The 13473-nt window shown below is 42.0% G+C and overlaps 1 protein-coding gene across 2 annotated transcripts; it reads left to right on the top strand.

Moving 5' to 3' along the window:
• The first annotated feature begins 203 nt into the window (after positions 1 to 203).
• Positions 204 to 13146, top strand: LOC118417389 (leucine-rich repeat-containing protein 58-like). Of its 2 annotated transcripts, none has more exons than XM_035822947.1 (12): positions 204 to 332; positions 5396 to 5648; positions 6018 to 6118; positions 6798 to 6830; positions 7446 to 7577; positions 8068 to 8233; positions 8853 to 9034; positions 10348 to 10402; positions 10786 to 10946; positions 11641 to 11762; positions 12141 to 12302; positions 12791 to 13146. In XM_035822947.1, the coding sequence occupies exons 2-12, from the start codon at positions 5406 to 5408 to the stop codon at positions 12958 to 12960; spliced, it is 1527 nt and encodes a 508-aa protein (XP_035678840.1). In that variant the 5' UTR covers positions 204 to 332; positions 5396 to 5405; the 3' UTR covers positions 12961 to 13146. The 2 variants fall into 2 exon arrangements, with proteins under 2 accessions (XP_035678840.1, XP_035678848.1); XM_035822955.1 differs by lacking the exon at positions 204 to 332 and adding an exon at positions 2866 to 3043.
• The last annotated feature ends 327 nt before the right edge of the window (positions 13147 to 13473 follow it).

Raw genomic sequence — 13473 nt, forward strand, 5'->3', positions numbered from 1 at the left:
TCTTGATCTCCTTCTTATATCGCTTGTGATTTACAATTCAATAGTTCTCTTCGAGGCTACTTAGCTCAATGTCCAATGGCATATCACGCCATTAAAAACCAGTCCAAAAGGGGTTCCATCCCAACATCTGCTTGAAGATTAGTCTGTACTCCCTGTATGTAACTGTAATGAAAACCGCACGATGGCGTAGTTGCACGGAACCAGGAAGCAGGTTAGGTCTGCTCACAACGAGCAATCAAGCAAAGGGATGCAGCAGCTAGCTCGGTGGCCGGTGGTGTCGGCATCGTGAATTGAAAAGGTTTTCTCCAACAAGATTCAACGCCACTGCATAGGTGAGGTACTCACAACGCACCCTTTGCGATGCGTCTTAATTTGGACATGTTTAAGCCCATTTATACGTTTGTGAGGGTAACAAACAGTCATATATGCAGTCGCGGAAAGCAAGCTGGGGAGGTATGGGAGGGGGGGCAATAACAATAACAAAGGTCCTCTGGGCTTTATTATCTCGATCCCAGTGTATAATTTTCTGTGCACAGCTGGTGGTAATATTGGTCAAATATCTGCGCATTTACAAGCTTCTCGTTCCAGGCCCAGGAGGTAACTTGTCACATATTGATCTGTTTTATTAGAATTTGATACGATATAAAGATTTGTTTTATCTTATCCATTTATTAGATAATGCACACTATTTGCATTATCGAAATAAAGCCAGGCTACGACGTTAGCATTTTAATCAGTCAGGTTATTTGTCACTGTTATAATTAGGACTGACAGACCAATGTGTTCAGATAGTGTAGTGGAAATTTTTATTGACTCTGAATATAACGTTACCCCTTAATATGATAAAATATTAATTGGTAACATTAATCTTTTAGGACACAATTTTCCACTGTAGAATGTTGTTGTTGCTGACTTTAATTATATCCTCAGCTAACTAGGTGAACACTCACTTCATATCTGATATTGAACGGAGGATAAGATTGGTCATCAAATGGCATGGCTATTGTCGGAAACATCCTGTCAATAGTGCAGAGAAAGGTCTTATTGACAGGAAGCACAGGGATAGCTTTGAATCAGTAAACATCCAATCAAAGAAACTGGTGCAGTGACTGGGTTGGTAGAGTGATTGCCCTGTAAGTAACACATTGTGGGTTTGATCCTATACGAGCGGTCGTAGTGATGTCACGGTGACGTAGTGGTAGGCAAAAAGCAGGTGTTAGGCAAAAGATTGATTTACATATTAACCAGCAATTTGATCTCCTAGTTTAAATATCAGTTTTAATCCAGTCTACTGGCGTCCTGGTAGGCACCAGCCGTCGAATACCCCGGATGTAAACAACAACAGCGATCGCTCGTATCCTGTGCATTTTTTTTTTCAATGTAATGTTACATTCTTCATCGTTCTAGTTACTTACTCAGGAATGTGAATAAAGCTTATTTTTGTTCCCAATTACAGGACAGTCATCCAAGTTAGGATGAGAGTGGATAGGATTGTGATGTGTAATTGACAACAAGATTATCAAAATTATCATACTTTCAATAGTGCCAAACATTTTTCCATTGATGGGAAACCCTGTCGATAGTGCAATATTAAGAAAATGTTATTGACAGGAATAGCCTATCAGTAGCTTCTGCCTCAATTTAGTAGAAATAATAAAAGTCCTCTCTTCCTCAATCAGCAGAATAAGTAGACTGTAGTCATCTTCGTGGAACAGTCTGGTTGATATCAATTGTCATACCAACAGTGCCAGAGATCTCAGGGTCAGGCACATATTTTGTAGCTTTAACGTACCGGAGAAATGACATTCAATTGCTTGCAGGCGCTGTCTGATGTAGAGTGTAACGTTATATCTGATTTCAAGAAATGTAGTGCAAATTCAGTGACAAACACAATGTCATTGGGCAATATGTCAAACACAATTCCTGAAAAAGAAAAATTTCAAACCTGGAGTCACAGTACTAGTAGCTGTTACAGTAGCTGTTGCTCAAAGCTGTGACATTGTGATCTCTAATTCATAAGCACTGCCACCACATCAACAGACAAATACCTGCTGATGTTTCAGATGGAAGTCACAAGTTTTTACAACATTTCCAGTTAACAAGTTTCTACAACATTTTTTGTTAACTTCTACAGCAGTGCAGCAATGGTTTTGAGCTATTGGTATTACAGAATTAATGGTTATTTGTTTTTTGGGCTGACATGTTTACAGCGTTATCAGGAGGGAAGAATGTCGCCTATGTCCTTTCTGCATAAAACATTCCCTTCTAGTAATTTGCAATACATCACTCACTCCCATAACAACTGAGTAAACAGTGTTTTTCTAACTATCCAATAAATTATTGGTATATTGTTTTGAAAAGCAAGGAGGTTAAAGAAAGCCTCCTTGTGAAAAGCTAAAAATAACTGGTAACGTTATGTATCACGAAACCCTGAGGAAAGTCAATGTGAATACAGTACTACTACTACCTAACATAACAGTTGCTGGTGCCAATCAACAACATAATATCAGTAATTCAGACCTATTATATTTATTCAACATATCCTCATCTAAGAACCAAGTACTTTTCTTTGTGTAAGTTGATAAGGTGTTCTGTAGATGTAGCAGGAAGTTGTACTTGAAGAGTCTTAAGTGTGTCTAAATCCTCCCTCAAGTGATTTGGAACCTGCATGTATTTACCATCTGTAGTTCTGAGCCCTTTAATAGATTACTACTAGTGATGTGACAACAACACTCTAGGCAGCAGTTGGCATTGAAAGATGATGGCAAGCTGAGCATTAGTGCTTCCACTCAAAAACATATTTGGTTTCCTCCTTGTAAACATGATTACATGATGAGAGTTACATGAGAGCACACAGGATGCCATCCATGGTGTTGGATTAGCTCAGCCTAATGGCAATTTCCTCCTCTGTAAACAACATTAGCTGTGTGGGCCTAATGCTGCCTTCTAAATGATCGTCAGTACAGTATTTCATAGCCACAGCTGGGTACATTTGTGTTAGAGGTAACGTCATCTAAAGCAGGCAGAGCTGAGACAACGCAAGGTGAGTATACGTAGGCACCAGGTATAGAATAACAACTGACAGCATTTCTCTAACATCACCTGTTGTTGAAAGTGAGAGTGGGTGTCAGGAGAGGTGTGCAGGTGTAACATAAGGTGTGATGTAGGTACAGACAATGTTCAGGTACAGGATCACAGGTGGGAGTGTTCCCATGACCGGAGACTGCTGAAGTACATGTAATGTTGTTAAGTCTGGTATTTCCTCCACTATGTCCTTGTCCGGAAACTGTTTCCTGGGTATCCTGCACCGCTGATGCGGTACAAATTGGATGATCTGTTAGGTTAGACTTGTGAGACCCCCATAAACAAACATATGTTCCACTGTGCCTTGATATATGTATACAAAGTGAATGCACAGGTTCATTCATCTGTACCCAGTGGTATGTCATATGAAAGGGTTCAGATTGATATTGAAAGATAAGATAAAATTCAGTATCCAACCTGTAACATTATTTGTAGCAAAAGTGTACATCGTATTAGCACTGCTGTCAGTATCATTGTTATACAAGAGGCCTGAAGTATAATTTGATGATTAAAAGTTCTGTCTAAAAAGGAAGTGTCTGAGACTTGAAGTGTTTCTCCATCAGCTTAAGGGAGGGTCTGCATTGGGGGTCCCGACAACGATTTACGCTGAATTTAGAAGAACCCCCTACGTATTACGCTAAATCATGGAAGACAATTACGCTAAATTTGGCCGCCTCGCTACGAATTGTGTAGATAAGATGGTTTTCCCTACTAATTACAGGAAATAAGAATAGGCTGCCTACTCCTTATGTAAAAGAGCATGCAGACCCTCTTAAGGGGTACACAGTCAGTGCTATAATGTTAGATGATGTTTATGCCCCCCTAGAGCTGGCCTCCCCATTAAAAGTGGCATTTCCAATCCAGCAGATGGCCATTATTCTGCCAATAACCCTGCAGATTTACAGCAGTCACGCGGCTCGTTGCCATGTACACGTGCACGGCTGGAACCATGTAGAATTGAGATAGTGTCGCACGTTTTTGTCAGCATCATGTGGGACACGTTGACACAGGCGGCTGGAGTTCTGATTGTACTTGCATTGCTTGTCTGTGCAGAGATAGAATCAAAGGAGTTTGATAATGTTTTTATAACAATCATTAAAATTGCCATCTCTTTGATATAATACTAAGTTGGGATAGAATTTATTATTGCTGGAATGTAGGTGGCAAACTGCCATGTGAAAGCAATGAAATACAATAATGCATTACCCAGAAGCTACACACTTGATATAAAAAAACTTCAGACATCGATGACTACTACCTGGTATATGATCAGTCCCAGATTTTTTGTTATTATAAATACAGTATCTACTTGAATATTTGTGTAAACTATGAAATGTCAAGTCTCTCATTTTTGCCTTGTACGGACAGTTTTATCACATTTTTATCATTATACGCCAAAAAGTAGTTCTCAAGCAACTGGATATGGTTTTGGGAATGAGTTTTATCATTTATACATACCGGTATCTGCTACTGTTGAGGTGTAGCTTGATTGGATGATTGCACGTCCCACATCCTTTGAGTGTAGTGGTTTGATCATGATGATAGATACCTGATGGCAAAGTCCATGAACATAATACTGAGCAACAGTTAGGTGTCTGCTGTTTTTCTCATCATGGCAAGCACTAGATTAACTGCTGTTACCGTTCTGCACGTATGACTGTGAAGCTGATGTACTCAACATTGGGGCTTATTGTTAACTACATGTATTTGCAGAATGGCAGCAGTTACCAGTAAGAGTTTCTGAGTATACTTATTAAGGTGGGAAATCATATGCACCTGTGGTATAGACGTGTACATGCGTACAGATGAATTTTCTGTCAGAAAATTCCTGATTAATTTTTTTATATCTAATAGTAGAATATATCGGATAGTATGGACACAGTCTAGCAATCAAAATCTAGCGTCTAATATCCTTAACAAAGTTCTTTGTTTGGGAGCAGGTATAGATGTGTACATTCTTTATTAGATGAATTTCTGACAGAAAATTCTGGATAAATTTTTTAGATCGGATAGTAGGATGTATCGTATAGTATGGTCATGGTCTAGGAATAAAAATTTAGCATCCAATATCCTTAACAAAGTTCTTTGTTTGTGAGAAGGTATAGTTGTGTACATTCTTTGTTTAATAGATGAATTTCTGACAGAAAATTCCTGATTAATTTTTCATATCAGATACATGTAGTAGGAGTAGCTTTGGTAAGATATGGACATGGTGTTTATTTTTCAATAACCCTAACCAAGCTGTATGTTTGTGTGTATACAGGTAACCAGTGATGGACCCTAACCAAGCTGTATGTCTGTGTGTATACAGGTAACCAGTGATGGGTGCGGCTGCGCGTGACGTGCTGGCCGCCCTGCTGGAGGGGGTGTTCGCCAGCGGAGACGTCCAGACCACCACGCTGGCCTTCAGCATCGCCTGCTCGCTGGGGTTCTCCGTGGCGTGCCTGCTGATTGGGCTGGTTTACGGGCGACAGAGCCCCCGACGACAGCGCCCGGTACGGACCAGCAGCTTCAGCAGCGGGGTGTCTGGGGTGCCGTCGGTGGTTAGTAAGAGGATAGTGCTGGTGAGTAGGGACCGTCGGTGGTTAGTAAGAGAATAGTGCTGGTGAGTAGGGACCGTCGGTGGTTAGTAAGAGAATAGTGCTGGTGAGTAGGGACCGTCGGTGGTTAGTAAGAGGATAGTGCTGGTGAGTAGGGTGAAACACTAGAGGCGAGTAGAACAGTTCCCCATAGAGATGTGATGTGTCCATCTTTGGTTCATGAACACTTCAGACAGCACAACCAATGGTGTATTGCTGAAGGCATATCTTTACATATTCAATGTTACCTCTTGCATAGAATGCTTCCCTGGCTTATTGAGAAATTCTGTTTTGTTTGAGAAACTTCCGTGTAATAAAAAAGCCTTCCTTATTATATTTCTTGTCTCCCATCAGTGTAAGAAGTCGAGTTCTGCTGAAGGGAGGCACCTCCTGCAGCACCAGCCTGTGTTCCTCACATGTCGGGAGCAGAGGAGGGAGCACAGGAAGTGTTCCAGGTAGCTTTTTAAATTTTACTTACTTGAACTTCACCACAAAACAAGGCTCATGGAGCCACTCATACGTTTTGGGTTACAGTACTGATTCTGAAGATGTTTGTTTACCCTTGTCTAAAAAGTTTGAGATTGTACCCCACAGGGAAGCAATTCTGTGAAGCTTGTTACATAACAATGTAGTTCAAGGAAAGAAGCTGTCAGGGTGGAACTTCCCCCTAAGAAGAGGTGGATTATGGAGGAAAAAAGGATGCTTTGCTGTTGTGTCATGAAATCCTCAATAGTGGAGTCTAATAATAGACTTGTAATCACAAGTCTTTGAGATATTCTATAGTAGCGATGGTTGTTAATTTCTAAACGTGACTGGTTTTGAGGCACACTTCCTGTGTGATGTTCAACACTTTTACATTGTATTAGGTGACAATGTCATGCTAGATTGTATAATAATCATTTATGGCAAATGCTTCATTTTTTTCCATATTTGTAACTCTTTAACATTTACTTCCAAGGCACCAGTTCCAACAGATGCATGTGCATGTACCTGCACTACTTATGTTAGAGTACTCATTTCATTAATGTAAAGTGTGGAGAGTTTGTGGAGTGGGTTTACCACACCACGTGTAAGGTTTCTCACACCTTTGTATGAAGAGAACGCTGATTTTTGTTGCATCACCTTTTTCTGTAGGTGTGATTCAGCTGATGCCACTCAGAGCTGCAGGTTAGTCCCTTTAATAGTACTTCCTATGCCTTCTTTGTGGAGACCCTCAGCACTTGAGAATACATGTATGTCTTCTGCATTACTACATCAAGTGTGCACGATAAGTAATCAGTATATCAAGATGCAAGATGCCCATCCTGATTTGATTTCTTGTGTGCAACCAACCTAGTAATTAATCAATCAGAAGCATTGAAGGGACGTGATAACACCTGTCATTTTGCACATCTGAAGTGAGTGGACAAACTGCAGAGTCCCTTGTCTTGGTATGGCTGTTGTACCAAGGCTGTATGTTGCACCTACTACCATTGTCATGGCTGTGAAGACGCTAGTTCACCTTTATCTGTTGGGTAACCTATATCCGTTGCTTTTTAAAAACAGGGTATTTAGGCACATCAGGTCGACAGGTTGTAGTCGCAATATCCTGAAAGTATTGCAGTTTGAAGCTAACGTTCTTTGGCGTGATATCCCCAAATACCGTTTTTAAAAGCAACGGATATAGGTTACCCAATGGATAAAGGTGAGCTAGCGTTATATGACGTGACATGTTTTTTGTAATGAAACTGCATCATCTCTATGGTGTTGATGTGTATATATTTTATCTTGTGTGTTTTGTAGGTACAGAAGATGTTTGTTGTGTTGCCGTGCCAGTAAACAGTCCATCTGCGATGTACACGGCACGGCGGTGATGGCTGTACAGAACATCGTGGAAGGGGCGTGTGAGGACAGACCCACTGATCTGGACCTCAGGTAAGAACAGGACATGGACATGTAGGTGAGAATAGGGGAGTATTTCACGTGAGATGACAGGTGGGTGTCATCGCAGACAGCACACCAGCTTTGTAGGCATGTGGCATGGCATCATGACCAATAAACTGTTGGACGTACTGACATAGGGGCATCTTCTCTGGATAATTTTTAAAAACGCTTGCAGATAGATGTGCAAAAGTTCTGGTCCTTCAGTGTAATATAACCAGCTGCTACCGCGCCACGTGCCTGCGAAAGTGGTGTGTTGAGCCAAAGCCTGGTTATACTGGGTATATAGAGACAGATACATCTAACCTTTGTAAGCTTGTCAAAACTTTGCCTTTCGACAATAGCAAAATTGTCCTTGAAATACACATGTCCTTTAAGGGACAGACAGAGACCTGTTTGAAGAAAGGCCGAACTGTAGTTCATCTATGCCTTTCACTGCTGCATGTGCTTTTGATTCTCACCCATGAGTTTATGTTGTTTGCAGCTACCTGGGCCTGCACAGCTGCCCTGACAGGATCGGGTTTGTGGGAGCGCAGCTGACGTGTCTGAACCTGTCCAACAACCGGCTCCACCAGCTGCCTGACGACATCGGCTGTCTGCGCGGCCTGGAGGAGCTGTACATACAGTATAACTGTCTGGAGGAGCTGCCGGTGAGATTGGGTGTTGTTTGATAGTATTGGCTGTGTAAGGGGGAGCTGTACATACAGTATAACTGTCTGAAAAAGCTGCCGGTGAGATGGGGTGTTATTTCATAGTTGGCTGTGTAAGGGGAGCTGTACATACAGTATAACTGTCTGGAGGAACTGCCGGTGAGATAAATATTAGGGTGTTGTTTAATAGTTGGCTGTAGGGGCGGAAATTCAGGTCCAGGTGTGGTCCAGGTCCAGAAGATCGGGTCCAGGTTCAGACCTGAACCTGATTGTTTGGGAACAATGGTCCATTTTGCTACAAAGGAATCTGTTTTTCTGGACTGGTCCAAAAAGAAAAAAAAACAGGTTTTGTATCGGTACACTGTACTAGTCTGGCAGAAATGTGTTGTTCAGTATGGAGGAACTACCAATAGAATGTCATGTTGTACAAATGTATCATCTGTGGGGATCTCTAAGACCTTGTTATTCTTATCTAATTTTGTAATAAATGTATTATTCTAAATGTTTTTACTTTATTTGCACTACTTGTAACAGTCTTGTACTTGTATTTAACATATTGCTGACTGCAAAGCAGACTATAATAACCTTTGAACATGTTACTACTTATTTCCTGCTGCAGGTCAGCATTGGTAACCTGACCAAGCTGACAGACCTGGACTGTAAGAACAACTCCCTGCGGACCATCCCGCTCACGGTGGGGAACCTCTCTGCGCTCACCTGCCTCAACGTCACCAACAACGTGCTGCAGCGCCTCCCGGCAGAACTGGGCAGACTTACAGAGCTGGAGGAGATCTGTGCCCAGTGAGTCCCTGTTTTGTGGCCTGAGGTTTATTCTCTTAGAGTTTGTCAGGCCAGGTAGGAACAGGGTACGTTCCATTTTAGGCCGGAACCCCTGTTTTAGAAATCGACGAACATTGCTGCGCGCGCGGATGCCATCCATATAATCAAATCAACATGGCCTTATGGTTGAAACCATAGGGCAGAACAGGCATTTTCTCTATGGTTTTCAGTTCACAGTAAAGAGATCCCCATGGGAACTGACAACGTGAGACCACTGCAAACATTCAGCCTTCACAGTACAGGAGATCTGTGCCCAGTGAGTTGCTGTTTCGTGGCCTGAGCAGTGTTCTAGCCAGCCTGAATTTTTTCTCTATCCCCTGGATTTTTAATGGGAATCCTGTTGAAGGTACAACGATCCTAGGGGGGTCCGGGGCATGCTCCCCAGGAAAATTTTGAAATCTAGACCCTCTGAAATGCTATTTCGTTTATTTTGAGGGGCAAATTTTGCTGGTAGACTCAGCTTGGTTCAATTAATGTCTTTAATTGCCAATTTGGTCTATCACAAGAGGATGGAATGGGCAAAATTTCTTGTCCGTCCCCAGCAGCAAAATTCCATCAAAGGATGAAAGGACAGATGCTGGCTAGAACCCTGGGCCTGAGGTGTATGTACTGTTACCTGCAACAACCTGATGGTTCTGTTATAGTTTCTTTGAAGCAGATACTGTAAATGGATTTGAGTTTACGGGGATTTGATTCCTCGGTTGGGAGGAAATGGAGTGTTTGCGGTGGTTTTCAGTTTATGGTTGAAACTATGGGAAAGTAGACAGAATAGACATTTTCATGGTTTTCAGTTCACAGTGAAGAGATCACCAAGGAAACTGAGAACATGAGACCACTGCAAACATTTCCGCCCTCACACAGTACTTTACCATGAACACTTCCCCTCTTATATTTGAGGGATGTAACTTTACGGTAGGGAGAAGATGGAGTGTTTGCAGTGGTTTTAAACCTGCATTTAAAACTTCCATGCATGGTTTTACTGTAAACAGGGAAATGTTTCTGGTGATTTTAGGTCTGTGTTGAAGAGTCCATGATAAATGCTAATATAAAATCATCAACCAGATAGTGAGTGTGTGGGGGAGGAACATTTCCCCTTCTACTGTATCATTGTATTAAAAGTGTTGCAGACTTGAATAAGCAACAGTACATTAAACAGATTTGCAGTTACCATTGCTGATGAAATTGTCCCGACCTCTTTCAATGAAAGAGTTAACACTTGGGAACAAAATGAATCTGAATGGACCTCCCTTAACATGGCTTATGTTTTCCTGCAGTTCCAACCAGCTAGTTGAGCTACCCGATGAACTGTGCAACCTGACTAACCTTACTGTGAGTATATCTAACGTTATAGCTACCTTTTGTTTCTGAGATGCTGATGTCTTGAAACATTACAAACAGCTAGTACCATACTAGTCTCAGCCAGTAGTATCAGTGCTTCTGTTGTTTTTGTCATTTTCATGGAATGAAGAGTAGCCAATGTATACAAAGCTTCTTTGAGCAGTAAACAGATTTTTTATTACTTAATGAGGATAAAAATGGACAACATATTCTCTAGTATGCTGTTGTTGTTGTTGTCTCTATATCTGCTTGGTTTGTTGGATGATGGTCACATGTGCTGTCGATTCGCTCTCTCTGTGCTTTCTTCTCCTGTGTTCATCTCTTGCTGCTTTTTGCTCTTAAACTAAAGATGTTGAGCATCTGATTGCTGACAGGAGCTGTACCTGGGAGAGAACCGTCTGCAGCAGCTGCCTCAGGACATGGGGCGCCTGGTACGCCTGGAGGAGCTGGACGTGTCCTCGTGTGAACTCACTCACCTGCCCGACTCCCTGTCCAGGTGTACCTCTCTAGTCAGACTCTGGCTGTCCAACAACAGGTAACGGTTAACTTGAAAGTTCATCTGTGTTGGTAGAAGTCCTTATTGAACTAGTTTAACTGTAATATCCAACACAAAAATTGGACTCACCCAAATTTTCGACTGAACAGCACCAGTCTTTGTCAAGGAATGTACAATCCACTGCTGTCATGACGTCTTTGTGTTGGATATTACGGTTAAACAAGTTCAACAACAGGTAAAGGTTTCATGGTGTTGATATCATAACCCAATAGATATCATAATCCAATCTAGGTCTACACCTAGATATAAAGATGTTTTCTTGCCATAAAATTGTTAAGAGAATGTAATGTGAGTGGCGAAATGTACTGGGGAATTTGATTTTGCTGTAGCAAGAATGTTGAACAGTCATGGTGATTTGCGATTGGAGGGGGCAGGAGACATACTGTAAATGCATTTAAGTTCGCGGGGATTCAATTTCGCGGTAGCGGGAAAATTGAGTTTTTGCAGTGGTTTTAAGTTCACCGTAGCGCCATAAACTGTAGTCACATAATATAGTGGATAAATGTTCAAGTGGTTTTAAGTTCGTGGCAACCGCGAACAATTTTGCATTTACAGTAAATAACATTTTCCCGGTGGTTTTACATTCCCGGTGAAGAGGTCACCTTGCAGGTGATACAACTGCGAACATTTCCCCTTCTAGTTTTACTGCATGTGATGTGATTTTCCCTCCCAGACTACGTTACCTGCCTGACCAGCTGGGCCGGCTGCATCACCTGAAGGAGCTCCATGTCAGGAACAATGACATCATGTACTTCCCAGCATCCCTGTCCTACCTGCAGCTGTACACCTTCTCTGGTGAGGAAACATCATCAGATGTGTGATCTAGAGGAAACATGGAAGGGTTCATCTACATCTACATCTACGTAATACTGGGCAATGCCCCTCGCGGGACTTTGTGCCCAGGGGAGTGAGGATGCCCTAGCAAACCGGTTGTTTGGGTTACGGGTTGTGTAAATGTTTCCATGGGTCTAGTTTAGGCAGATTCGGATACGCATGTGAACCCTGCTATCATCAGATATGTGATCTAGAGGAAACATGTATTCTGAAGAGTTGTGAAAATGTTTCCATGGCTCTAGTTTAGGCAGGTTCAGAAGATGAAAACAATTGAGTGCGGAAATGTATTGAAAGTGCATATAAATCTGTTTTGTGTTTTATTTATCAACTTTCCTCCAGCCAACCAGAACCCCCTAATAGAGGAATGGGATAACCGGTTGACCTCTGCCCTGATCAGAGTGCCCACCGACCCCTTACCGAGTTTGCTGGAACTGGCTGCTCGCACTGTCGCCAGGCAAAATATCACCTGGGGCAAGGGGGACCTACCACTGGACTTGGAAGGTAATTGTGATTTCTTGATTAGTATGATTTGAGCATGTACCAATTTCAGCAACAATCAGGTTTGTTAGTGTTTCAGTTAACACTGTCAGAAAAAAAAATCAGAGTCCATGTTGCTATTACAGTAGCCGCTTAATGGCACGGCCTATTTGCCAGTATATTTGGTGCAGTTATCCCGCTGGTGCAAATATGCGAAGTTATCTAGCTGGACCGCACCGGTTTGGGATTTTGGTATTCCGTGCAGTTAACAGAAGTGTGCGTTAATCCAATGTGCAATTAACTGGCTTTCACTGTACTACTTTGTGCCCAATCTTGGGTAAAGTACACTGTAGAGAACTGAGGAGATTGTCTCATACACTCACTTGATTGTGCCAATAGCCACTTAAAGATTTGTTGAAACAATGTCTGAACTGTCCAACACAACCATGTCTGTGACCCTCTACACTATAGAGATATATGGAGAGCTTATATTTGTCTGCTTGTGTCCTCAGTGTTGCTGCAATGCAGGAAGCAGTGTTCCAGCTGCGAGGGTCCGTTCTTCTCCTACTTCAGCTCGCAGGTGTTCTTCAGCAATGTGGGGATGTTTCACAGGGTGCCGCTGTACCAGCAGGTCTGCTCACCCTACGTCAATGCACACTGTCAACCTGTCCACGCCAGGTAGGGGGCCTCGCTGCAATGGCAGTCCACTGGAGGAATTACTAACTACCCCATGTGAAAATGGGAAACATAGAAACTGGGCATTGCATGTTTCATGAAGATACTTGCTTTGGATATCAGCCTCAAAGGGGCAAAGTCAACTGTTTTTAAAAGAAGTATTAAGCAATGACAAAAGTTTCTCATACAGAGAGAGAGAGAAAGAGTCTTTAAAAGGGAGAAAGAACGTCAGCAGCTGTTGCTGACCTTGTAGGTCTACATTGTGCAGTTTGCTCAGACTGCATGTGGCAGCTTTTACAGTTCATTATGAATCATGGATGTACATGTGCAAACCTTGAACATACATGAATGAATGAATGATTTTATTTGTAAAACATTGCAGCTTGGTAGCTGAATTGCGAGTTACATTACACTAATTGTGGGTTATCTCCACATACATAAATTAACACAATATCGTGAGTAAAACTAGGCTATTGAATCTCTGCATAAATCTACACGGTATATTCCGACAGTTTACACA

This window comes from Branchiostoma floridae, chromosome 1 (genome assembly GCF_000003815.2).
Source record: "Branchiostoma floridae strain S238N-H82 chromosome 1, Bfl_VNyyK, whole genome shotgun sequence".
Taxonomy (NCBI): domain Eukaryota; kingdom Metazoa; phylum Chordata; class Leptocardii; order Amphioxiformes; family Branchiostomatidae; genus Branchiostoma; species Branchiostoma floridae.

Excerpts from the sequence above, each read along its gene's own strand:
- LOC118417389 (XM_035822947.1), top strand. The coding sequence starts at position 5,406 with ATGGGTGCGGCTGCGCGTGACGTGCTGGCCGCCCTGCTGGAGGGGGTG. Across the intron at positions 10,403-10,785 it reads GCAACCTGACTAACCTTACT|GAGCTGTACCTGGGAGAGAA; the intron begins GTGAGTATATCT and ends GATTGCTGACAG. Across the intron at positions 11,763-12,140 it reads GCAGCTGTACACCTTCTCTG|CCAACCAGAACCCCCTAATA; the intron begins GTGAGGAAACAT and ends ACTTTCCTCCAG.